This window comes from Nelumbo lutea, chromosome 1 (assembly GCF_056320005.1).
Source record: "Nelumbo lutea isolate HS-2025 chromosome 1, American lotus-T2T, whole genome shotgun sequence".
NCBI lineage: Eukaryota > Viridiplantae > Streptophyta > Magnoliopsida > Proteales > Nelumbonaceae > Nelumbo > Nelumbo lutea.
In genome coordinates this window covers 21,016,620-21,043,011 of record NC_142684.1, presented here as the reverse complement: position 1 = coordinate 21,043,011, position 26,392 = coordinate 21,016,620, and the positions used below count along the sequence as shown (strand labels likewise).

Here is a 26,392-nt window from a genome sequence, read left to right as displayed (position 1 = left end):
ATAGAAAAATCTCCATTTGAAACCTCCGGCATCTTCTCAAGGCTACATCATTTGGCGGCTAAATTTTTTCCCAACCAAACAAGAAAAAGATAAAAAAGCGACAGCCAGGTGAAAAGATGCACCAAACAGGGCCTAGTTAAAAAGACTTAACAAACGGCCCCTAAATGTGGTCCGATTCCATCCATTTGCACCCCAAAAAAAATGCAACGTGTTACGTGCCCAACTGCCCTTATTAGAAAAGTAAACCCTCGGAAATTTCTTGTATTTTGCAAAAAAGGATGTACACATGTAACCATCGGACAATACAACTCATTTTTTGCAGCTCTCCCAAGTCCCAACCCGAGGCATCCCTCACACGTGTAGCATCTACAGAGAAAAGGTAATGACTTTGAGGTTTGTTCGTTTGTTGCAAGTTGAAATAAGGTCCTGTTGCTGGTCCGAAGACCTTCACACGCTTTTCGTCCCTCAAACCGCCGAATGCAAGGTAGAGAGGTTTTTGTTGTCTACACAAACACACAGCGCCTCTCTCTCTCTCTCTCTGCTACATAAAAAATTGAATGGATTAAGTGATTTCATTTCAATAATTAATATAGGAATTAAAATCAATCGTCTCTCCGGCTCGTTTCCTCTATCGGCGTTTGTTATTAGGTTCTCTACTTTATTTTTTTGCTAAAATCTTGTTTTTTGTTTATTTTTTATCTGCATTCTTCTGTAATGGTTTCTTATATTAGGGCTTTGATTTTGCAGAGTGAGAGGTGGTTGAGGGGGGTGATTTTAGGGTTCTTGTTTGTTTCTTTGGATTCATTCCGAAAGCTGATATACTGGTATGCCTCTCTATTTTCCCTTTTTTCTTTCAAGGAGATATTAGCAAGTGCAGTTAGATGGGCGAATGACGTTATTCATTTTGGGGTGTCCAGAAGACGCATTGTCGTTTTGGATAATATTCGTTGTTGGGTGCTCATAATTTTTTTTTTCTAATTTTCTTTTCTGTATTTGTATAGCTGGGAATGGACTAGATTTTCTAGATTCGATGAAAGGAAGATGGGTTCTTATGAACTTCAGGTTCTGGTTGATGAGTCTTTCTGCGGATTGCCTTCGGATTCTGGTTGCTTGTTGCCGGTAGGAATGCTGGGAGAGGAATTTGAAAGGCTGTGGTGGCGGTAGTATGGTGTTAGTTGACGAGTTTAGAGATTGTGAGGGGCGTTACAGTGCCATATTAGAACAACGTTCTGGCCTGGAAGCCGCTCGCCAGTTATTTACTTGCACCGGGGATAGGACAGGTCAATCTGTTATTGAAGGGTCATCGTTCTCAGAAATGGTTTGCGTCTCATCTAACTGTAATGGGGACATCGTGCACCCGGCGGACGGAGTTCATGCTTCTCGGAATTACAGTGTTGATTCAGTGAATTCTAGCATTGACCAAGAAGCATCTGTTGTTGGAAAAGGTGGGCCAGAGAATGGGCGTGGGAACATGGTTTTCTTGGTATCAGAGGAGGCACCTCAGAATGAATGTGGTGTTAACGGGCTTTGCTCTAATCAGAGAGGCAAGGACTATAAGTCATCCTGTTTGACGACTGAAGAATGTTTTGGAAGGGAAGAATCTAAATGTGACAGTGCCCCAGGGAACTTATCAGAAAATGAAGAAATTTCATTGGCTTCATCACCCCTGACTGATTCACTGAACCAAAAAACCCAAAATGATAAGAGGGCTACTGTGGATGTCAATGACTCTGTAGAGGAAGTGTTTACTGATGCTGATGTTCAGAAGGTTGTAGAGGATAAATGTGATGTTTTAACCAGAGTATCAGGCAACCTGATCACTGAAGCATCACTAATAGAAGCAAGTACTCACAATTTCAAGCAAAGGTCACTTGACATAGCCTCTAACTGTTCTATGAATGATTCAGCATCTTTGCAATCATCTCAGCCAGTATTAGATAATATTTCTTCTCAAGCGTTGGCAGTGTCAGATCTTCAGGAAGGGGATGTTGTTGATGGTGTTCTGACATGTAGTAGTATGGTTGATTATATTGGGTATGCAGACAATGGAGGGAAGGATAGTGTTAGGCCCAGTTCTGCTGTGTCAGTTCTACAGGAAGGGGATGGTCTTAGCAGTGCTCTAACATGTGGTAGTATGCTCTGCAATCATCTTAATAATTATAGTTTCAAGGAAGGGTCATCTAATTTAGTTTCTGATTGTCCTATTGAAGATTCGGCTTCTCTACATTCATGTCAACCTGATATGGAAATTATTTCTTCTCAAGGCCTGGCAATGCCAGATCTTCAGGAAAGTGGTGCTCTTGGTAGTGCTCTAACATGTAGTAGTACCAGCAGTATTGTTGATTATACTAGGCATGTAGATGATGATGGGAAAGATAATACTGGGCCAGATTCCATTATTCCAGATCTTCAGGAAAGGGGTTCTCTAGCATGTAGTAATATAGTTGATTATGCTGTGCATGCAGACAATGAAAGGGAAGATAATGCTGGGTCTGGTTCTGTTTCTGCATCTAACTGTCCTGACACTATAGGCCCAATTCTTCGGAGGAGTACCCGTCTAAGTAAATTGAATAAGATGTCTGAGACAAGAAAGGCTACAAAGCAATGCAGCAGTACTGCCAATGGCATATTGCACTTAAGTGGAACGATTGGAATCTTTAAGAAGACATCAAGAGGGAAAAGAAGCTGTCCCTGTAAGCGAGCACGTTCTTCTGTTTGGGGTGCTTTGGGAAACATTATGGAAGTGTTTGAGCAGAATGATGCAATTCAGAATCATGAGTTGGATTTAACTCAACTTCCAAGTCATGGTTCACAAAAAACAAGAGGTGGTCAAAGGAGTAAAAAGCAGAAGACCCGGAAGGGTGGAAATTCACGTCGGTCCAAAAGAAAATTCTCTGCGTCAACTGGTGGTGCTTGTTTAAAAGTTACAATGGGGGAAGAAGTGGGTCAAAGAAATCTTAAGGCTGTGCTACCTGAGGCTGTAGATCCTTCAGCATCAGTACAAGTTTCTGAATGTGATTCGGACCAAGGAATCAATCTTGATGTCTCAAAAGCAGCTAATATGGGTGATGTGGAACAGAAGCTGAGCCAAGACGCACCTACTGTTAGACAGTTCCAATGCCCCAGTGAAAACCTGGGAAAGCCAATTAGTGCTGTTGACATTTCTGAATTGGATGTTCACCTTACAGATAAGGACTTGGAGAGCACTGTGACACAAGACATGTCTATTGGGAACATTGGTGGTGCTTGCCATGTGCTTTCCTCCCAAATAACATGTGAAACAGTAGGGGAAGCAACTGAGAATAGGTACTTGGATGTGGGAACATCTCCTGATTCAGAAGTGATCAATCTGATTCATGATGTTCATGTTGGTTTAGGAGTTCAAGAAGACCTACATGCTATAGTTTCAACGTCCTCCCAAGATGCTGCCATTCCAACAGAGGTTATAGTTTCCAATAGGCTTGTCATATACACAAAAAAAGGCAAGAAAAATGTTGAGGTTAAGGGAAGTTCATATTCCTTGTCAGGATCCTGTAAAGAGGAAGGGGGACTACTTGGCCCAGAAAAAAAGAACAAGAACAAAAAGCCGGTAAAAAATAAATCCAGGCAGAGAGTGGGGCATAATCTTGATCATAGTGAGCCCATTGAAAATGCTTCCAGCAACGGTTCAGGTCTTGAGGGATGTTCCACGGAACCATTGCTTTTGGTGGGAGGGGTTGAACCAGGAGTTAGCCAAGAATCCTTGAAAGGGGAACTTTGCCCATCTTCTGGGCAAGATGTTGGGGTTACACCATCAGAATCATTGACTTCTGAGGGTTCATTTTCTGCTGCTAAAATTAAAGGGTGTAAGCTTCCCAAAATGTTTAAACACAATGTTGGAGCAAACAAGTGCAGGCCACGTATCCCCACTTCAGCAAGGCGTAGGAAAGAAAATAATCATGAACGGAAAGGTGGGCACAAAGGTAGTAAGTGCAAGATTAAGGAGAAGGGGCCTTTAGACCACAAAAAAGAAAATCACCTACAGTGTGGTAGTGGTACTGACATGGATTTTTCTTCTGGGGTGAAAAGGGATTCAGCATCTAGTGAACCAGATGACTTAAACAGTTAGTTCTTTTCTGGCACAGCTATTTGATGTCTAAAATGCTTTGTGTGTTTCTAGTGTGCACCTTCTCCTGTTTATTTTGAGCATGGAGAAACTAAGATTGTCTCATTTTGCAGAAATTAATGTAGGAAATGACATGAATGATGAACTGGGGAGAACCAAAATTGACAACCACATTGCAACAGAGGATGTATCTAGCTCTTCCATGGTGTCCATTAAGTCAGAGGAGCAGTTTATGCCCCCACGTAATGCATGGGTGCGGTGTGATGATTGCTATAAGTGGCGTTGTATATCAGCTGCACTAGCAGATTCAATAGAGGAGACAAATTGCAGATGGTAAATATTAAATTCCCACAGATTTTCCTATCATGAGCAACAATCAGTTATTAGATGATGTTAACTTATTGTATGCAAATATGTGAGAAAGAACAAAATTGCTATCTTTTTCAATACACAAGGTTTACCAAATGCCTGCAAAGCCAAGCTGGAGTACAAATTTGTTTCACATCAATGTTTGCACTCATACCAAACACAGCCCAAGTAAATGCTACTCACCAACTCCTACCGAAGGGCGATCAATCAAATTCTGTTCAGTATTCACAAAAGAGTCAAACTGCAGGATGTCTATATTTACTTTAGAGCTGTCTTTTCAAAGGTGAGCAAATTAAGTACCCCCACCCCAAATAATAAAAAAAACATAGAAAGAGAAAGTAAAAAAAACCAATAAACTCACTGTAGCTGCTGTATATTCGGCATCTCAGCCCAAAACAATTTCCTTAAATTGCCTTCAGGTCCATAAACTCCTGTTAAAGCTTCTTTGATTAGATAATTTAGGTTGATTCCTTTTCTTGCATCTATTTTTTTCTACGACTTTTGTTATTCTTTTGAGTCAAGTTGTTTCCCGTTCAAAGCTTTGTTGAGTGGATGTGTCTCATCTAAGGTGAAGGTTTTCTGCTAGGAGGCAAATCGGGCAATTAACATGTATGAGAAACTCCAAAGGAAATGAAAACTTTGGTGCCTTTCTCCCTATATGTGTATTCTTTGCCTGAGGAGTAGAGAAAATACTAACCATCTATTGAGTTCTCATTATGCTGTGCAGGTGTGGAACCATTTCTCTATTTTCAGTAGTGAACAATCCCTGGAAATGTTTTGAAGCTGTTCATGACACCTCCTCAATCAGTGATTTAAAAGACACGCCTAGGCGCACAGGCGAGGCACATTTTGGGGTATGTGCCTCGCCTAGGTCCTAGGCACACCCCTTTCAAAAGGTGCACGCCTGGTGCACCTGATGCACCTTAGCCTAGGCATGCACCTTTTTAAAATTTTGTGCTTTTTGCTTTTTTTTTTTTTTTTGTCTAACAGCTGGGTCTACTCCGCTCCAGTTCGCTTGCTTCGCTCGCTCACCAAAGCTTTGAGAACCCCCTATTTGCTAATGTTGTTCATTCATTCATTGCAATAAAATATCTTCTTAAAAGGCAATGAAAGTTATAAAATCATTATTTTTTATGTGAGAAATAAGAATTTCAGACCCTAACATAGACTTGTTCGGGCTTGCCTCGAGGGGCATGGTACAAAGGTGACTCATAGAATCAAGAATGCAATATGTTTTACATCACAATAGCTACTTGAAGCAATGCAATTAAGGAGAAAAAGAGATTGTGGGTTTTACATTCTTGAAAATGCTTTATATGTTTGTTTTAAGGTTTGGAGTTGGTTACTACAACAGGTTGGATTGAGATCATGAGATGGAGGTAGAGGGTGACTGCCAAACTAGAATCTTTTGGATAAAAGTTGGCATTGGAATTCCTTGGGGAGTTAGGCCTTTGTAAGGTTGGCATTTCAGCTAGGTAGCAATTTGAATAGTGCCTTTAGTGAGGCAGGAATGTCAGCTAGGTAGCAGTTTGAATGGCTCATTCAAATGGGTGCCTAGGTGTGCCAATGGTTTCATTGATGCCTTAGCCAAGTCAGGTGCTGTCAGAGAATGGTTGGAATGGGGGTGAACCAGGGCCAGGATTATATTGTAATCCAAATGTTGCATTTCTGAGCCAAATGGGCTTGTTCTTTATTGGCCTGTTGCTCCTTCTGAGAGTAGTTTGTTACTGAAATATTCTCGATTATATATAAAAAAGTGGGTTCCTCATTCTGGAGGTATTTAGCTGACACCTTGCTAGAGATAGTGTAGGAAGAATGGAACTTGAATGGTGGGTTCCGGGGCCTGGGTATAGCATCTAAGTTTTAGGTTACTTTTATAGAATGGTATATTAGCAGTGTGCTGTTTTTCTATTCTGTCTAGTATTAAATCGTTGCTGATCAAGGTAAGAGAATTCCTCTTAAAGCCCATACATTTGTGCCACAATATTTTTACACAAGCTCTCCTTCTTTAGGGGTTTGATGTTTTTTTTTTGTTATTAGTAATAAAAATTTTAGATATGAATTAAAAAAATCTAAGACTTGTTGGCTAGGTAATTGAACAAGCATTTTCACAATAGCATAATGAGGGTATTTAACAATGTTTTGGTGCAAATTAGTTGGGCATTCTGGTTGTTTGCCCTGAATCTCACTTTTTTTAGCTCATTTATGGAAATAAAAGGAATCGACATAATCTCTTGACGTTTCTTCCACTTCTTCAACGTTTTAATCTCAGTTAGAGAGTTATCATGCTTGAGTATTTGCTGCATTCAACTGATTTCTTACTACCAAGTCACTTGGTACCATTAAGTTTTTCTTATTTTTACTTATTTGTATGTGATAACCATATGTGCAAGCAAATTATCTTCCTTGTGGGGTTGTCTTATGTCCTGTGCATGAATATTTGATACTTATTTTGGTTTTGTGCAAGTATACAAGGTTATGCCTTCCTCCTTTCTCTTGGTAGTTTTTCACCTGTTGCAGTTACCCAATATAAGAAGACAGATTGATACGATGCTTTCAGTTATCCACTGTTATTTGATATTCTCTTAATCATAATTAATTTAACCATGTAGGACTTGCAAAGATAATGCAGATAAGGCGTTTGCAGACTGTTCAATTCCTCAAGAAAAGTCAAATGCAGAGATTAATGCAGAGTTAGAAATATCAGATGCTTCCGGTGAAGAAGATGCTTATGATGTAAATTCATGCAGGCAGTCAACAGGTATGTGATTTGTGCTAATGTTTGTTTAGGATATTGAGATCAGAGGTACACTGGGTTTCTTCATAATTTATTGACTTATGCTTCCATTTGCCTTTTTTTTTTTGATAGGTAACAGTAAATTTTATTCAATAAAGTATGCTTCTATTTACCTTCTAGTTTACCATTCTTCCCTTTGGTACTGTTGCAGGTCCTCAACAGGCATCTTGGACACTTATCAAGTCAAATTTGTTTCTTCACCGCAGCCGTAAATCCCAGACCATTGATGAGGTCTAAATCAATTGTATATATTCCTGTGGCTTGGAAATAGTGTGGATCTTATTAGTTTTTTGTCAAATGTAGGAGCTACTCTGTTAATAAATGGTGATGAGCCCTATTATATCCATTTTGACTGTAAATGCTGTGCTGATTTGTAGTTGGTTATTATCCACTTCATCCAGTGTGCAAGATAATCCATTATCCAATTCTAATAATTGTTTTTGCAAATCAGTTATCTGCTACTGACACAATGACGTTCCAAAAATTCTTCTTTTCAAGTCATATACAGTCTCTACCTACATTTGGCCATCTCCCTCATCGATGCATCATCCTTGCTGTATATCCTTGGGAACTTTGTTCCCATAACCTATTCTATCCTGAGTTCTAAATTTTCTAGAAACCTAAATCCAAGTGAACTTGATCTAATTAAAATGGTTTGCATAGATTTAGTAGAAATCCACCATTGGTTGTCCATGTGAGAAGATGTTGAGATAGGAGGCATGGGCATTCAGAAATGGGAGAGGAACATGGATGGCTAAGGGGCATGGGTTGGGGAGAGTGGCCTGAGGAAGAACTTGAGAATAGAGGAACTTGGATTAAATTATCACTGGAACTTGGAGGTGTTTCCTGAAAAATTCTTAGATTCTTCATCAAAGGAAACCTTTGTGCTGTCTCATAAGTCATAACCTTTCCTCTTCCCTTTGTTTACAGACGTTCCTGATTAAGTAATGAAGACTTTCTTCTCCTTTTGTTCAGATATTTAGGTCTGTGATACAATAGACCAGATGTTACATATCATGTTAAATTTGAGATGTGATAGAAGAGCCCTATCTCGACATTGAGAGTGACTCACCTATTGTCATCTGATGGATGTTTAGCAGAAAAGTTGGCCCATGAATCCTCACCACCATATTGTAGAATCTAGATTGTTGACTTCCAGAATGAACATCTTGGTCAGATGACTCCACAATTGGCTGATTTTCTAGCTAATGAGATGGCCAGACATGGAGTAGGGAAGAGTGACTTGCCTGGGGAAAGGCTTTCACTTTAGAGTGACCTCTCTTTGTGGTTTCTATCTTATTATCTTATTATCTCTTTTTTTTTTTTGATTGGTAACATGAAATTTTATTGATTGTGGTAAACAATCTTATTATCTTTAAGTGATCATTGTTAGGCTAGCAGAATGCTGCTACCTAATCCCAAATTTTCTTTTGGTGCCACAAGATTACCCCTAGAAGATCTGCTCCCTATTAACCCCGTGCTTTGCTTGTGAATAACCCACACTGTTAGCAGATCGTTGTACCCATAGAATAGAGATAACCATATCCCTTGTTAGGGACATAATCTCTGAATATGTGTCGATTGTGCCATATTCCTTTACTGCCATTTTTTATCCAGCTTACTGCTACCTTAACAGTCCCCTTCAATCACCATGTTGCTCAAGCTCAACCTCTTACCTAGCCTGTGGATTTCATTGGAAGAGCCTGTAATTGTGGTGGTTGTGATTTGTGAAGCCAAAAATCTTGAAAAGGAATGGTAGTAGGAACCCGAAGTAGAGATAGTCCAGATTCTAGAGTCAGGTTTAGAGGGATCAAGAGAAACTCCCTCCAACAGATTAATAAGGTCAATCACTTAGAGATTCTTCAAAGTCCCTTATGCCTTCTTTTATCCAACTCTAAAGAGAGTTCCAAACCTGAGGCCAAGTGGGAAATGTATTTGCTCTTATTGATAAAAAATGGGTTTGTTCTTGAATGAAGATATGACAAAGATAGAAGGGTAAAGCTTCTTAAAATTTAATCTTATTGCCATCAAATTCAAGAATATCATAATTGATGTCTTGAAAGAACAAAGGCAGAAGCACTGAGATGGCTTTCCAAGTAGAGGCATGAGTTACTCTATTACCACCCTGGTATCCCAGCCAATTATTTTGTGTCACAGATTGTCCTGATGTAGTCGGAATATCCAAAGCCATTTACGAAGTGGAGTTTGTGCCACAGATTTAATGCACCATTATATTGTTATTTATTGAAAAAAATGTGCTAGTTTGATACTCTAAATACCTGAACATACTTCCACCTAGGTGTTATTATGATAATCAAAATACCTGAACATGCTTATTTCCCCGTGTTGACATGATAATATACTGATATTTGATACAAAATTACAAATTGGTACTTTTTCCAGTGATGTTATTTTCAAGTGTTATCCTCTTATGAACTAGTAATTTACATATTTATTTTCATAAAAGCATGTATTATTTTAACAAATTTCATATAGGAAACATAATAAATATTATTCCAGTTCATGTACCTATTTTGTCATCTTTTAATAAAGGTTTTTTTCCCACTACTATAAAAACATACTTATTTTGGTAGAAAAAAAAAACATCTTATGCCAATAGGTGAAGCCAGTGAAGTAGCTTATTCATTGACTAGGGTAAGTGTTGGAACAAGTGAGATGTGGTGGCATCGGTCCTTGCTGAGTAGCTGTCTTAAGCATATAGGGAGGGTGAATGATTATCCCCTTTCTTGTTTTCTTTATTGGATTTGATGTTGCTTTTATCTCTTGCGGTATTTTTTTTTTGGGGAAAGGTAAGGTATTGTATTAAAAACAGACTATATATCATAAAGTCATACATCTATTGCTGTAATCTTTCTCTATTTTTCCGATTTGATTAATAATATTTTTGGATCACTTGCCTATTAAAAACAGGCTATATATTATAACTTTTTCTCAGATGTATATTAAGTCATCCTTTTGATCAATAACTATCATTTTATTATTTAAGTGAGAAAATATTACATATATACATACATGCTTGAGAGATAAAATCTCTTATATCTCTCCTTTTCCTTTTATTTCCTTGTTACAATTGTGCCCAAAACATTTGATCTCTCCTCAGTCCTTGTTTTTCTAATGCATCAGGCATGCTATTGGCTGACATATACACCCATTGAAGCCTTACCTCCATCTTCCTAGTCAGCCACTTAAATTTTTTGATTTCATTTTGATAAGATATATATATTAAATCATTTCCCCCTTTTTCTGATATATGAGTTTTGTAATTTTCAACCAGATAATGGTTTGCCACTGCAAGCCACCTCTTGATGGCAGTTTGGGTTGCGGAGATGAATGCTTGAACCGGATGCTTAACATTGAATGTGTTCAAGGCGCCTGTCCATGTGGGGATCAATGTTCAAATCAACAGGTACTTTTAGCTGTTATCACTTTAACTTTTATTTTTGTTGTTGTTTTTATTGTTATTATTGTTATGGTGCTGGGTCTTGTTTTCCATCTGAATGGTATAGCTTGGATTTAAATATTCATTTGCAGTTCCAGAGGGAGAAATATGCAAAATTTAAGTGGTTTCGTTGTGGAAAGAAAGGATATGGGCTTCAGTTGTTGGAAGATGTTTCCCAGGGTCAATTTCTTATTGAATACGTTGGTGAGGTAATTCTGCAGTTTTTAATGGGATTCATCTTGAAGGTTTATATAATACTGAAAGTCTGAAACCCGAAAAACTAAAGGAAAAAAAGGCTACAAAAAATCCTTGAAGTGAGAACTCTTGCACATTTGATTGACACAATATTTATGTTCCATGCATTAACACTGCCCACTGAAGTAACAAGTAAGCAGATTCCAGATAAAAAAAAAGCATGCAAAATTTTGATATCCTGTCCAAGGTATGCCTGAAATTCCACTTAATATTGCTTGTATTGGCCTGGTTATACCTGTGAGGCTTACTAGCTTTAATTTATCACTATTGATTCTTGAGACCTCACAATTTTTGAATTTTATCTCAGCATATCAGTTTTTTGGTCATGGTGTGCTTATGTTTGAAAGTAAATTGATGTTTTTTTAGAATCTTTAAATTGATTAAAATGTCATATCCATGCTTTTCTTTTTATCAGTTTAGCCACCCACTACTAGGGTAAGTTCTATCCTAAAATTTTCTACTTTGTACTCCAATCAGGTGCTTGATTTGCATGCTTATGAAGCACGGCAGCGAGAGTATGCTTCTAGGGGTCAAAGGCATTTTTACTTCATGACATTGAATGGCAGTGAGGTTTGGTATTCTCTACTTTAGTTCTAATTTTAGAATTTTCTCATTTTATTATTGTTTCCCTTTAAAAGGAAATTTGAATGTTTGTGATTTAGGGTAAATGTGGGTAAGTGTGAATAATTTATTTTGATATTGGAATATTTTATTTTATTTTATTATTTTTTAGGGGGGGGGGTACAGTCTTCACTTATAATGTTAATATAGTCCCATCCATATTGACAGCACTCTCCATGAAGCTGGTGCATGGATGTATAGTTGCCCAGCTTATTGAGGCTTGGGAGTGGTATTTTTTTCTGTTTTTGGAAAAAAAGGAAGCACAGGCTTTATTTATTTATATGTTGGAGAAACAGTCAGTCTGCTATATATATAGCTAATATTTACATTATATATTACAAAACCAGTAATTAATTGAGCTTTCCTTACAACTTTTGTAGAGCATTAACTTGCTGACCATTTTTTTACAAATGGTAAACATATCTCTTTGGAGGCAACAATCTCTCTCATAAAATGTGCATGCACTTTATGTATTATGTTCTGTCATGCTGTACCAGATTGTGAGCGATAATTATTGCAACCTTATTGTTGTAATATTGGTTCATAGAGCCTTGTACTTGACATCCCAATACATGGAGTGGAGATTTTGAGGCTTAATCTAGTGAAGTTTACAAACTCCAAGTGCCATTGCCTTGTAATCACTTTTCTACTTTAATGGGATACCACCAATTGCTTTTGTATCATAGCACCAAGATGCTTGCTATGATGAGAGGCCCCTGAGAAAGCTCTTTTCAAATTTGCATGTGGTGGCTGATAGAGATATGCGTTTGACAGTGTTATGAGTTAGTAAATGACAAAGTAATTTAGTTCCCAAAATTCCACAGAATTTGAATGATTAGGAATCATATGAAATGTTGGAATCACTATCAAAAGTCCAAAATTGCTGCCCAAGGGTGCAGGATGTTGATGGAAGATGCTGGAAATGAGAGAAGTCTGGAGGGTTCATTGTTAAATTAGGGTGAAAGGGTTGTGCAATGCCGTTAGTAATCATGGTTTGCAATTTCAATATCAATGGACATTTTTCCATGCAGAGAAGGGGAGGTTTCTGAGATATTTCGCTAATTCTGCTAAGATATTTGGAGAATTTCTAAAAACATGGGATTTGTTAATACAAACTTAATCGAAATTTTATAAGAAGCATAATCACACATTTAAAGCTCAAAATAATTTTAATGATCAGCTGTACATATCAAATAAGAAAAGATTAATAGACTTAAATAGGTATCTCCATGGTTTAAAATGTCGCGACATTTTGCTAATGTCGCCCGACATATGTCGGTGTTGAGACATACTGACATGAACTCTCACTTGAATTAAAAAAAACAAAATATCGGTCGATATTTTGACCATTTCGGTAAATATCGCCTATGTTGTTTACAAAACCAAAAAAAATAATATTTTGAAACATTTCATTCAAATGTCGACAAATCAGCATATATTCAAAGTGAAGACAATCAAATTTCTCATAAACAAAAAGAGAAAAAGAAAGAGATTAAATGGGAAAAAAGAAGTTTTCAGTTTACTTACCTGAAGCTGGAAGAACTACAACTTCAGGCTTGAATAGGCACAAGAGTGGCTTCTACCCTCGGTCTTGTGCTGAAATACCTTATTGGAACAAGATGCAAGACATTGGACATCTAAAACTCCAAAAGAAATTGCTCTCATCTCACTCTCAAGTCTCATCTTGATTTAGGTATGCAATACTATCCCTATTGCCCTCTCACAGTGAATAACCATGAAAAATAAGGGGAAAAAAGGGAAAAAAAAATGGAAGATGAGGAGTTGAGGAGAATGCTTGTCTTCATCTTCCTCTTCTATTTCTTCATCTTCATCTGCGGATTCCTAAAATCCTCGCACAGTCGCACTGCGTCTTTGCGTCTTTGTAGAGTCTTCGAAATTTCAGGTTGAGGGTTCAAATGACTAATGAACCCTTAAGCCTAAATGTTTAAGTTTATGTTATAAAAGACATGCCGCAGTACATGATGGTCTATTTAAGTCTATAGACCATCACAAAAGCAAGCCTTTAAATGGAATCTTTAAAACATAATTACAAGTATGTTATAGTGCAATTGGGTCTATTGTAATACTATAGACCTCCTAATAGAAAACTTATAAAAAGAATCTTTAATATATTCTTATAGTCTTATTACAAGTATATGAAGGTCTATAGTAATATTGTAGATCCTCATTATAAAAGCCAACAAAATGATTAAATAATAAGAAAATTAATATTTAAGATAAAATATAAAATATTCATAAAAACAAATGATTAAACTAACTACTTATTAAAATAAAATAAAATGCATGAATAAAATGTTTTTATAATAATAAAATATTAAATGGTTTGTCTAATTTATATGATTTAATAAATAGTTTATATAGTGATATTGTATACCCTCATTATAAAAGTAAAAAAATGAAATAATAATAAGAAAGTTTATATTTGAGATAAAATATTCATAAAAACAAAAAATAGTGAGATATTTTATATAATAATAAAAATATTACTTAAACTAATTACTTATTAGAATAAAGTAAAATAATTTTCTTAATAATAAAAATATTAAATGGTTTATATTATTTATATGATTTAATTTTAATTATTTATTAGAACAAAAAGATATGCATCATGGAAGATAGTAGTCTAGAAAGGTGCATTAATGTTTATTTTGTTATTTTACAGAATATCATTGCATATTTCCACATATTTCATAATATTTCCACAATGTCTATAATTTTTACAATATTTCCATCCGACATTTCCAACATTACTGACATATGTCCAATATTTGGGTAAGCGACATTCCCATTGACATCAACATTTTTAACCTTGGGTATCTCTTTTTCTATCTCCTTTTTAGGTGTTTAGCTATCTTTTCGTTGTGTAGGTCACTTATTTGCCATTTTGAATTTTATCTTTTCTGATACTATATGTTTTACTTGGATTGAAAATTCTCTTCTATAGTTGTGTCTCTTTTTTCTTTTTCTTTTGGACTATAGTGACCTAGTAAATGAATCGTATCAGAATAGTAGCCAACCATCCAATCATCAAATTTCCACTTGTTCATTAAAAGAAAGTTATTATATATATATTTTAAATTCTTTTGAAAAGGTACGGTATTGCATTGATGAATAACTTAAAACAGAGAAAAACACCTTTGTACATACTGTACAATGGGACTGTTCAGAAGGTTCTTTCAAGAATATAAAATTATAGAAAAATATGCATTAGAAAAAATCAACTGGTAGAAAGCCCTTCTACTATGTTTGGTGACTTCTGGGAACCATAATATCATCTTCAAAGCAGTCAATCATTGTTGCTTTTCTTGTTCTTAATGGAAACCTATCCAGCTACCAAGTTGGAATGTATATTTGGTCTATAGAAAGAAGAGAAGTCTGAGAATAAGAGCTTGAGAAGTTACGAAATCTTGAATAGGATGATTGGCTGCCTGTTACTATCCTTTGTTCAACATGAATAGAATAGTAAATAACCATGAAGTCCATGTTAATATGTATTTGTATATGTATGTGTGTGTGTCCATATACTGTTAATATTTTTCCAACTACATCAACAGCAGATAGCACAATAAAATTCAGTGGGAAAAGAAAAAAGGAGCATAGAAGCATACCAGTCCAGAAGCCAGGCAGATTCAAATAGAGAGAAAAGAGTGGCAGGGCAACAACAGCTGACTTCACCATATCCACACTTTAAACAAGCCTCAACCTGGAAAGAACCCAACCACAGCTGACTTGATAATCAACCCATACATCCCATCCAGCTAGGGAGAACCTCCACTCCTGTGAAACCCAAAAAAGGCCCAAAACTGGACCCACTAGAGGCAACATGAACAAGAAAAAGTAACCCTATTTTTATAGACTGTTCTATATCTTATTTCCTTATTTTGATATGAGGATTGCATTTAGGTTAGAGGAAGAAGGGAAAAATACCCCCAAATAAAAAATTGTATATTAAGAAGGTAGAATTAACTGTTCTCATTGCTGATGTTGTTATTTTTATCTTCATGATCAAATATGTATCCTGAACATTCTTGTGGCCTTTATATTCTATTGTTATACAAACATATCTGCCTTCCAAGTAAAACAAAAAACTTAAGCTTAAACAAGGGTGGGTTATATATATATTGATATTTAATATAATATATGTTACCTTTTAAAAACAAATTTTACTATTGATTTCTTTTTGACTATTTTATTCCATGATATTCACCATTCATCATTTCCGTTGCTTTCAGGTGATTGATGCATGTGCTAAAGGAAATTTGGGGCGTTTCATCAACCACAGCTGTGATCCTAACTGCCGTACGGAAAAGGTTATTTTTATTCTTTATTTGCATATTTCAATAATAAATAAAATGCATTATATCAGGAAATGGGTATGTGAATAAGAGTAAGTCGTAAGTACATAATCCTGGGACTTCATATGGTGATGGAATCAACTGCAGCATGAAACCCAACAAATAGGTCCTTGTCAGCACCATATAAAGCTCACTTTCTAAAGTTATCAACTGATCTGTTTTTTCCTATGTACTTACATATCCTTATGTTTATTTTTTTTTCTTTATTCATTTTTAACTTAGAAACCTATTTTCATTTTGACGTTGACGACATAAACTTATCTTTCCTTTTTGCTCCTCTCTCTTTCTATCTGTAGTAAGTAACAAAATAATTTATTAAACATAAAGAGAGGAGAGTATTTCCACATTGATGAACTATGTAGCATGTAACTTTCCTTGAGAGGATATGTTGTGAAATGATTTATTTGGAAAGAGAGGGGTCAAACTTGGATTCAGAGTTAGGTAAGGTAGGGATGGAAAATGTAAATCCAATTTAAAATTGTCTTTGGTTAGATTAGTTTGAGGTCTTAGGCAACTGGCCCTATCCAATGCTGCTGTTTTGTGTATAATTCTACATTTTTGTATGTTGCTGTTTGGATTTTTTTGCATGTGCATTTATTTTTGTATATCTCTGCTTAGATATTTGGAGTTTCATGCACACATGTTTATGTATGTGGGATGGGGAGAAAAGAGTATGATGAAAAGGTGTTGCTTTGTAAAATATTACTTAATATGATATACATGTATCATTTGTGCGTAAAATGTGTATTTGTGTTTTTCTAGTTATGCTTATTTGTGCATTTTGGTTGCCAAAGTTCAAGCTCAAAACCAACCTGACCAATGCAATTTCATGATTGGGTTGGTCTAGGGTTGAGAACTTTGGGTTGGTTTAGAGTTATTATTGACTTTTGAGGGTTTAATCTTGGACTGGATGGGATGGTTAAGCCATTTGATCCATGAAACTTTTCATGGAGTATCTTATAATTTGCTTTTAGATTTTGAGACTGATTGTAATGGGGATGAGAACCATGAGTTGGAACAGAAAGGGAAGTGGTCTTGAGACTCCTCAGTAACTCAGTTTGTGTCCAATTATTTGCCATCTTCAGGTAGTCCAGGGAATCTTGTCATTTCATATTCTGGTGCTAACAACTGTGCAGGTGCTTGTGCAGCTTCTCTGGCATCCATCCATGATATTGATAAGCCCAATCTGAGTTTAAATGATAGTAAAGGAGATTGCGTGTGTGTGGGGGGTGGGGGGGGGGAGAAGGAGGGAGCATTGCAGCATTGGAGAATAAAAGGAGCAAAGTGGGGAGGTTGAGGTGGTTGGAAGCAAGGTTCAAAATTTCGATATGATATGCCCCGTATCAGGTGTTTTGTATCGTATCGGTGGCTTAACGATGTGCCCCTACAGGGGTCGTATTGGGGTCTGACCTGGTTCATGGGGTAGACCAACCTTAAACCGATCCCTCTAAACCAGTTTCAAAGAAAAAAAAGGGGAGAGCGAGCTTCGATACAGGCCGATATGCCCCTACCGGCATATCAGTCTGTATCAATATTTTAAACCTTGGTTGGAATTCTAGAGGGGTAGGAGAGGAAAAGGACGAGGATTTTGGGGGGGGGGGAGTGAGCTGTTGGATGCACAAGATAAAGGGGAAAATCTTATTAAAAAGGGTCAGAGAAAGACAGTTGGGGGAGAATCTAAAGAAGGAAAAAAAAAAGAAAATGTGTGCTTTGGAGATGGGAGCATTTCTGATGGGGGGTTGAGGGAAGACTTAGGTAATGGTAAGAGAGATATCTCAGGTGAAGATTTAATGGAGGGCTTAGCTATTACATTGGGCTTGAAAGTGGAACCCCCTAATGAATTGAAATTCTATGCTAGAAAAGGGAAAGAGGTTGGAGAGAGAGAGAGGAGGAGGAAAATGAATGAGGTTGAGAAGCTTATTAATGATGTAGAAGGGGATAAGGAATTTAGTGCTAGGGGAGGTAGGAGAAAAGGATGCTTGTAAAGAAGAGGGGAGGTTGGGGTTAAATTCCAAGATTATTGGTTTGGAACATGAGGGTCTTAGTTAGTGCAACAAGATACAAGAAAGAGAGCAATCAAGTAAATACTTAGAAAGGAAAAGCTTGATATTCTTTTGATTCAGGAATCCAAAATTCAGGATCTTGATAGGGGATGGGTAAGAAGTTTCTGTAGTGAGAGAGAGAGAGAGAGAGAGAGAGAGAGAGAGAGAGAGATGTTAATTGGAGCTTTGCTCCATCTTGCGGTGTTTCAGGAGGTATAATAACAGTGTGGAAGGAGTATATAGTATGGTGCAGAAAAGAATTGGTAGGGAGTTTTACAGTGTTTATGAAACTGAAAAATGTTCAGGATGTTTGAATGGGTTTTAACTATAATGTATATGGGCCAAACTCCTATATGGCAAGGAATTTGATGTGGGAAGAGTTAGAAAATATAAGGGGACTTTGGGAAGGACTGTGGTGTCTAGGAGGTGACTTTAATGTGATCAAATTTGCAGAGGAGACATGGTACAAGGCAAAGGGTGACTACTAGTGTGAGACAATTCGATGCCTTTCTTGATTCCTATGATTTGAGAGATATTTATTGGGACAGACCAGGTTTATTTGGTGAAATCTTCAAGAAAACCCTATTTATTCCAAGTTGGGTAGATTTTTTGTGTCCCTTGATTGGGAGAAGGAATGGTGGCTCACACACCCTAATTTCAAATAAAAGGTGAAGGAATGGTGCGGTAACCAACAACAATATCCTTAGTGGGAAGGTCAGAAATTCCTGAAGAAACTACAAAATTTGAATGCAAAAATCAAAGAGTGGAATAAATTATAGTTTGGGAGACTGGATGAGAAAAAGGTTAATCTGATTTCAACAAAAATCTAGAGAGAAGTGGACCAAGGAGGGGGATGGTAATTCATAATACTAGGTTTTTTTTATGCTATTGCTAATGGTAGAAGAAGGAAGAGCGTAATTTCATCTCTAATGTTGAAGGTGTTGAAACTACAAATGAACGGGAGATAACAGAGCCCTTTGTAGAGAATTTCAATTAATTTATAGAAGGCCACAAATGGTAGATGGTCAGTTGAAAGACTTGAATGGGATACCTAGAAGATTTTCAAGTTGAGTTTTTGGAAAGAAGGTTTGAGGAGGAAGAGATTAAGGAGGCAATGTTTTCCATGGATGGATCTAAGGCTCTGGGGCATGATGGTTTTACAATGGCATTCTACCAAGATCGTTGAGATATCATTAGGGAGGATTTGGTTAAAGTCTTTTCATAGGAGGGGAATTCATTTAGGGAATGAATTCTACACTTCTTGCTTCAATGCCAAAAATAAATGATGCTACTCACTTGAAAGTCTTCATGCCAATTAGTTTGGGTACTAGCATTTATGAATAAATTGCAAAGGTGTAAGGTGTTGTCCTTGAAGATTTAAAAAGGTGCTCCAATGAATTCTTCATTTGTTGCCTTGATGCCAAAAATAAATGATGCTAGTCACTTAAAGTCTTCATGCCAATTAGTTTGGTTACTAGCATTTATAAATTAATTGCAAAGGTGTTATCCTTGAGGATTAAAAAGGTGCTCCCCTCAATTATCTCCAGTTTAAAGGTGTCTTCATTTAAGATAGATAGATTGTGTAGGTCCTAATTGCGATGAATGTGTTGAGGCCCAAAAAAGATAAAAAAGGGAGTGGTAATTAAGTTAGATTTGGAGAAAGCTTATGGTCTTGTGGATTAGGAGTTTTTCCTTAACATTTTGAGAAGTTGTGGTTTTGGAGATTTATGGTGTAAATGGATCAAGGGCCGTTTACAAATGAGTCATTTTTCTCTATCATTGTCAATGGGTCTGTGGCAGACTTTTTGGGGTTGTTAGAGGTCTTAGGCAGGGCAAATATCTATATCTATCTCCCTTTCTTTTTTACTTTGGTTGTTGATGTTCTAAGTAGGTTGATTCTCTAGAGCTAATTGTTTGCAATTGTTCAACAATTGGTCTATGGGGAGAGATAGAGTGGTGGTTACTCACCTACAATTTGCGAACGGTATTTTGATTTTCTGCGATGGGGAGAGTAGAGGCAGGTTTGAGAATTTGAAATTGGTGGTGAGCCTCTTTGAAAAAAATCCCAACTTAAAAGTCAATTGGGGTATAAAATCTTGGTGGTGGGAATCAATTTAGAAGAAGAGGAGTTGAGGTCTTTGGAGGGTGGGCCTTGGCGCAACGGTTGGGTTGCTCCATGCGACCTGGGTTGTCAGGGTTCAAGTCTTGGAAACAACTTCTCTGTATGTGCAGGGGTAAGGCTGCATACATCTCTCCCTCCCCAGATCCCACATTGGTGGGACCCCATGCACTAGGCTGCCCTTTTAGGAGTTGAGGTCTTTGGCAAAGACTTTGGGGGTGTGAAAGTGGTGAGTGGACCTTGAGATATTTAGGATTACCTCTAAGCAATGTTTTAAAACGTGGAGGCGTGATGCGAGGTGTTCCACTACCAAGAGGCCTGAGGCATAGTTTAGAACGTAAGAGGCGTAAGCCTCCCAAACACAAGGAGGCGTAAACCTCCTTAAGAGGAGGGGGGTCAAGAGGAAGAAGGAAGAGGAATGGGAGGAGGAAGAAGAGGAAGGGGGATCTCATTTTTCTTTATTTTTAATAAAAATTTTTTATATTAAGAAGAATAAAGATGCACAAGTAAATAGGATTAGGTGAGATGGGATAAGGTGAACCTGGCTTCATCATGGAAAGTTCTAAGTGGTATCCTTCCTTAATTTCTTGATCATGTAAGGTATTTTGGCCTCTAGTAATAGGATTAGGTTCTGGGAAGATATTTGGATTGGGGAGTCTCCTCTGAAAGATGTGTTTCCTTCTTTATTTATTCTCTCCATGGTAAAAGTAAACTTTTTATAAAAGCAAACTATACAAAGGCTTTGCAGCACAAGTGAATACAAAGAGTCCCAAAAAAATGTACAATTATAGAAATCCTAGATGTCAAGCTACCTTGTACAAAGTATACTGCAGTGTAACAGAAAACAATCATACAGCAATCACAGGTCCAAAAACCAAGCATCTTGTGGAACAAAACACCCACCATGCCCACAACTCCCTCAAAAATCACAGCCAAATGGAATGGATGGGCACAAATATCGCTGCCTTTTACCAGACCACCTGTTACACTATTGTAAGATCCATTCACCTACGTGGACATGTGCCCTACCACTTTGGAGAGATCTCCTGGAGTATTCAAATTAGTGCTGCAAGCTTCACTATCCTCAAAACCATTCCCCCTCTTCAAATCAATATTCCTCCTACCCATAACAGCATTTTTTTTTTATCAATAACAGATTTGTTAAATTCATTGAAATATCAAACTATTTACAGCAAGGAAGACAAACACTCTTATCTTCCAAATACAACTTAAACCCTCCAAAGAAAGAAAAAGAGAAAAAGAAACAATTAAGTTACAGCATCCACCGGCTGTTTTGTCTTCCTTTCCTCTGCCTTCTAAATGCCTGGAAATATCATTGGCATGCACTTACTTTCCCAAAAAGAGCATTCCAAGTGGTTTGACAGTTTGAACCTCATTGGCTACTAGCCTACCACTTGATCTGAAGGAGAATTATGACGTACCTGATGAACCCTGTCAAGTTGGATTTCTTCATCCACATGCCCATTATCCTTGTGCTATGAGTTTATTACCTTCTTCCCTTCTGCATTAGAAGGGTCATTGTTGACCTCCAAGTCCCATCTGACATCATACATGTTCTGTAGCTCCGTCAAGATAGCAATGGCAATCTAGAACCTCCCAAAGCCTCACTATCAACCATTAAAAGACGAGTTGGCTCAGTGTTTTAAAAGCGCAAGGCATAGGGGTCAATTTGCGCTCGTGGCGCATGGTGAGGTGCGTGCCTTTTTAAAGCAAGGTGCAATAATAAAAAAATGCAAAAAAAGTCAGAAAAATAAAAAAATGCCAAAAAATTCAAAAAAATGCAAAAAAATAAATGTTTTAAAAACCTATCATCTAAAATTAAATTACATAAACATAACATGCAAAGCATATTCAAATGAGAATTCAAAAATAAAATCAAACATATAAAACATTTTCAAGCATGTAAAGTAAAACCCACAATCTCTTTTTTTCTCAATTGCATTACTTAAAGTAGCTAACGTGATGTAAAACGTATTACATTCCTGATTCTACGATTCGCCTTTGTGCCATGCCTCTCAAGGCAAGCCCAAACAAGTCCATGTTAGGGTCTTAAATTCTTAGTTCTCACACAAAAAATAATGATATTATTAATTTTAATTGCTTTTTAAAAAGATGTTTTATTAGGATGGATGAATGAACAACATTACCAAATAAAGGATTCTTGAATTCAAGATCCTAACATGGACTTGTTTGGGCTTGCCTCGAGGGGCATGGCATGGGGGTCCGGGGGGCGGAGCCCCCGGCCCAACCGCTAGGTTCAAAGAAAGCATCAAATTTTCAAAGGGTGCAGCTGCTAGGTTAAATAAAAAGCAGAAAGGGCTGCGCCTAGGACCTGGACGAGGTGCCTACCCTAAAATGCGCCTCACCTGTGCGCCAAGGCGCGCCTTTTAATTCACTAAGTTGGCTTACCTTTCTTAGGGTTACTTGATTCTATGATGTCTAACTGAAGTAGAATCTACCCACCTCCACCTTGTTTCTAATGTGGTTAAATCATCAGCACCCTCAAATGGAGACCGACGAATGGAAGAATTTGCCACCCTCTGCACTAAAGTTGGAAGAGAAAAGGAAAATCGATGTAATTTTATTCTTTATAAATCTTCTCCCTACTTGTGATTGGAACTAGCTTCGGAGTTCGAATTATTGCTTCTTAAGGGGATTTAATGTTTGAACCTGCTATAATCAAACATGGGATCAACAGGAGAAGCTTTGAGCCCACTAAATTTTTGATGCATGTCTAGGGCTGTCAATGGAGGTGGACATCATATACCTAACCAATTATATTGTTATCTGCAACAGGTCTTTATTCCAATGGCTTGGAATCTGATTTTTGAGTAGGGAGGATCATTTTAAGCCTTGCCCAACCTGGCCTGCAAATTTCTGGTCTTGTGCTTGGGTTTTATACAGCCCTGGGCCCAACACTTCAGGTCCAGACTTGGCTCGGCTGACAATATATTTATATATTATATACTTTATATATGTTTTATTTTATATTTATGATATATAAATATTATAGAATGTTACTTGTAATATATTATATATTATTATTTTTTTGTATAAATTATAACATGTATTTTGTACATATATATTACATGTCATATAATATAAATTATTATGTATATTAAATATAGAGTATTAACTGACGGAGGCTCAATATGGACCTGGAGTGGTTAGTGTATGGCATTTACATGATAGACATACCCCTTAGGAGGTTTTTCATTGTAGATTTTGCTTGTAATAACTGTAACATGAGATGCCTGATCTCATGAATTTTTAGTTCATATATGATATTCTTATGATGTGTGCGAAGCTGTTATAGCAAATACCACCCTGAAGCTGTTCCTTTTAATCTAGAATCCAGAACTGTCAAGGGATGGAGAAGCTGTTAGAACTCTGGTACTGTTGCTTCATTTCTATCATGTTATCAATGGCGTTTTGCCTGCAACCTTCAAGATTCAGAAAAGCTTTAGATTGTAGAGAGCGGGTTTGCCCAAGGGTTGTTGCAGGAACTATGACACTTAACAAGGAGAATGATGCAATTTGCATAACAAAAAGGGATGGAGAAGCTGTTAGAACTCTGGTACTGTTGCTTCATTTCTATCATGTTATCAATGGCGTTTTGCCTGCAACCTTCAAGATTCAGAAAAGCTTTAGATTGTAGAGAGCGGGTTTGCCCAAGGGTTGTTGCAGGAACTATGACACTTAACAAGGAGAATGATGCAATTTGCATAACAAAATAAGGACCTTCATCATTGCTTCTCAGCTAACCTGTTATAACCTTTGAAACTCTTCAATAATTATATAGTTGTGTTTAGCCTTTTTCAAGCCTGTTAGAATAGCTTTAAGTTGTTATGCCTCAATTGAATCCTCAAGACCAATAGGGGAATAGATAACCAAAATGTCTCCTGCATGGTTTCTAATCACTCTTCCTACTCCTGAATCCTGATGGTCCAGGGTTCCTATGCTGTAACCATCAAAGTTCAGCTTGATATGAGGGGGCTGTTGTTGGCACAAACTAGCAAGTATTTTTCTCCTGGTTGGGGCAGATGCAGCCACTTCCTTCCTATTTTTAATGATGCCATCTGTTGTATATGGTGCAAAGAGCTCCATGATGTTCACCCGGTGTGATACCTTGATAATATATTATCAGTTTACCATTTATCCAATTATGTGATCTTTAGTTTGTTTTTGTTGTCAAAATAAAACCTGATTTGGGGATAGCTTGTCCTTGTATGCTTTCACATTTTTTAAATCTTTGTTTTTGTTATAATTGTAAGATGCAGATTGAGTATCATCTGACTGTGCTGATTTTCCTGTAGTTTTTCTTTTATCTTTTTAGCAAAGTTTAATGGTAGTGTGTGCCGATCTCATGTATGAAAAATTTTTATGCAATTAACACTTTCTTTTTCGTTTTTTTGTTTTTTGTTTTTTTCCGAAAAGGTAAAGTATCTGTGAAGAAAGTGAAGTTGATAGATAATGGATGTATGGATTTAGCGTAGATCTTGTTTCATAGTATGATGTACTTAGTAAATATTTGTTTTCCTCATTATCTTTTTGATTGTTAACTGTATAACTTTTATTGAATTATAAAAGAATGATGTATGTACAACAAGCCAAGCATAGGCTGTTTCCGGAACACCTAAGCCATTTTTGTTTATATATTAGAAAAGAGTCCAAAAAGTTTCTGTTCTGTGCACCCCTTGTACCAATCCATCTTCATGATTTCAGGTGTCAGTTGAATCCTAATATTTCTTTTTAATTTAAGATGATTATTTTGGTTTATTGCACTAATATGTTTTCTTATATAATATCTATGAATTAATGACCGAAATATTTAATGTTAATGTACTTCCTGTTATTATCTTTTATTTACTTATGAAATGTTGGCTATACTACATCAGTTGTTTTTAGCTTTGATAATTTTTGTATATACAGTGGATGGTGAATGGAGAAGTTTGTATTGGGCTATTTGCTCTAAGGCATATTAAGAAGGTAATACTTCAGTATCATGTTGGAACTATACCTCTGATTGCAATTCATTGTTTTCAATTTGGTATCTCCTGGCCAACATTTTTGTGCTTCATCTACTTACATTTTCCTCTGATGTTTAAACCTGAATAGTTGAAAAATGTTTTGCATAGTTGTTAAGACACTAAGTTGAAGCTGGGTGAAAGATGAGCATCTTACCACCTAGGCATTGACTGGGTAATGTTTTATTATATAAATAGTCTAATTGATTTTAGCTTGTTTCCCTATTCTTTTTGAATCATCTTGTTTCTCTAGTTGGTATAGCAGCCAGACAACATTAAAAATGAACTAACGTGAAAGAACCAAACATTAACAGTAGAATTGAAATGACATTTCATGGCCTATAAAAAAATAGGGGATGAATCTCTCTCCTGTTAATGAGGGAAATCACCTGTATCTTTTTATGGGAAATTGGGAACTAGGAGTGTTCACAGTTTGGTTCGGTTCGGTTCTAGGCTATTTGGCCAACTGAACCGACCTGGTCAGGCTGGGGAGTTGGTCAGCTGAAACTGATCAACCAATGATGAAAACCAGCCAACTTGGGTTGTATCGGTTTGGGTCAGTTTTTGGTTTGGTTGGTTGGTTCAAAAAATTTAAATTAAAAAAAATTAAATTTAGAAGTTAAATTTAAATTTAAAGAATTGTAATGGTGTTATTAAAAAGTAAGTTGAAAAAAATTAAAAATTACAATGTAAAATATTTTAAACTAGGAAATATGGGAATTTTCTCACTTTCCCTTATGGTTGGTTCAGTTCGGTTTTGGTTAGTTTACAAATGATCAAACCGAAACCGACCTGACCTCTCGGGTTAGCATAAAAACTAAACCGAAATTGACTGTAATAGTTAGAAAACTGACCAACTCGGGTCGGATTGCGTCGGGTTGGTCGGTTTCATAGGTTTGATGAGCAGCCCTTTTGGGAACCAGGTGAATTAAAGAAAGATTATTTGATAAAATGGGAGATTGTTAGGGGGAGTAAAGATCAAGGATGGTTGGGAGGGGGAAACTTGGGAAATAAGAATATTTCCCCTCATGATGTGGAGATCTTGTTCCGGTCATCTTTCCTCAACTTGCCAAGAAAGAGTGAAAGAATTATGTGGAGATGCATTAGGGCAGCAGTGATATGGTCAATTTGGGAGGAACGAAATGATAGAATTTTCAATGAGAAGGCATTCAGCAAGGAAGCCCTCATGGAGAGCATCCC

General features: G+C 36.8%; 1 protein-coding gene across 6 annotated transcripts in view; it reads left to right on the top strand.

The window, feature by feature from the left end:
* Positions 1-409: 409 nt before the first annotated feature.
* The window catches only part of LOC148873880 (histone-lysine N-methyltransferase ASHH2-like), a 70,424-nt gene continuing 44,441 nt past the window's right edge, over positions 410-26,392 (top strand). For 3 of the 6 annotated variants that reach the window (XR_016105526.1, XR_016105525.1, XM_088966074.1), the window contains exons 1-11: positions 487-648; positions 748-824; positions 1,002-4,103; positions 4,219-4,438; positions 7,087-7,235; positions 7,423-7,502; positions 10,567-10,698; positions 10,824-10,940; positions 11,464-11,556; positions 15,861-15,938; positions 25,098-25,154. Coding sequence is in view for 4 of the 6 variants with exons in the window: in XM_088966074.1 (XP_088822200.1) it covers positions 1,166-4,103; positions 4,219-4,438; positions 7,087-7,235; positions 7,423-7,502; positions 10,567-10,698; positions 10,824-10,940; positions 11,464-11,556; positions 15,861-15,938; positions 25,098-25,154 (3,864 nt within the window). In the remaining 2 variants the exon portion in view is untranslated. The other 3 variants (XM_088966076.1, XM_088966077.1, XM_088966075.1) reach the window with 3 other exon arrangements.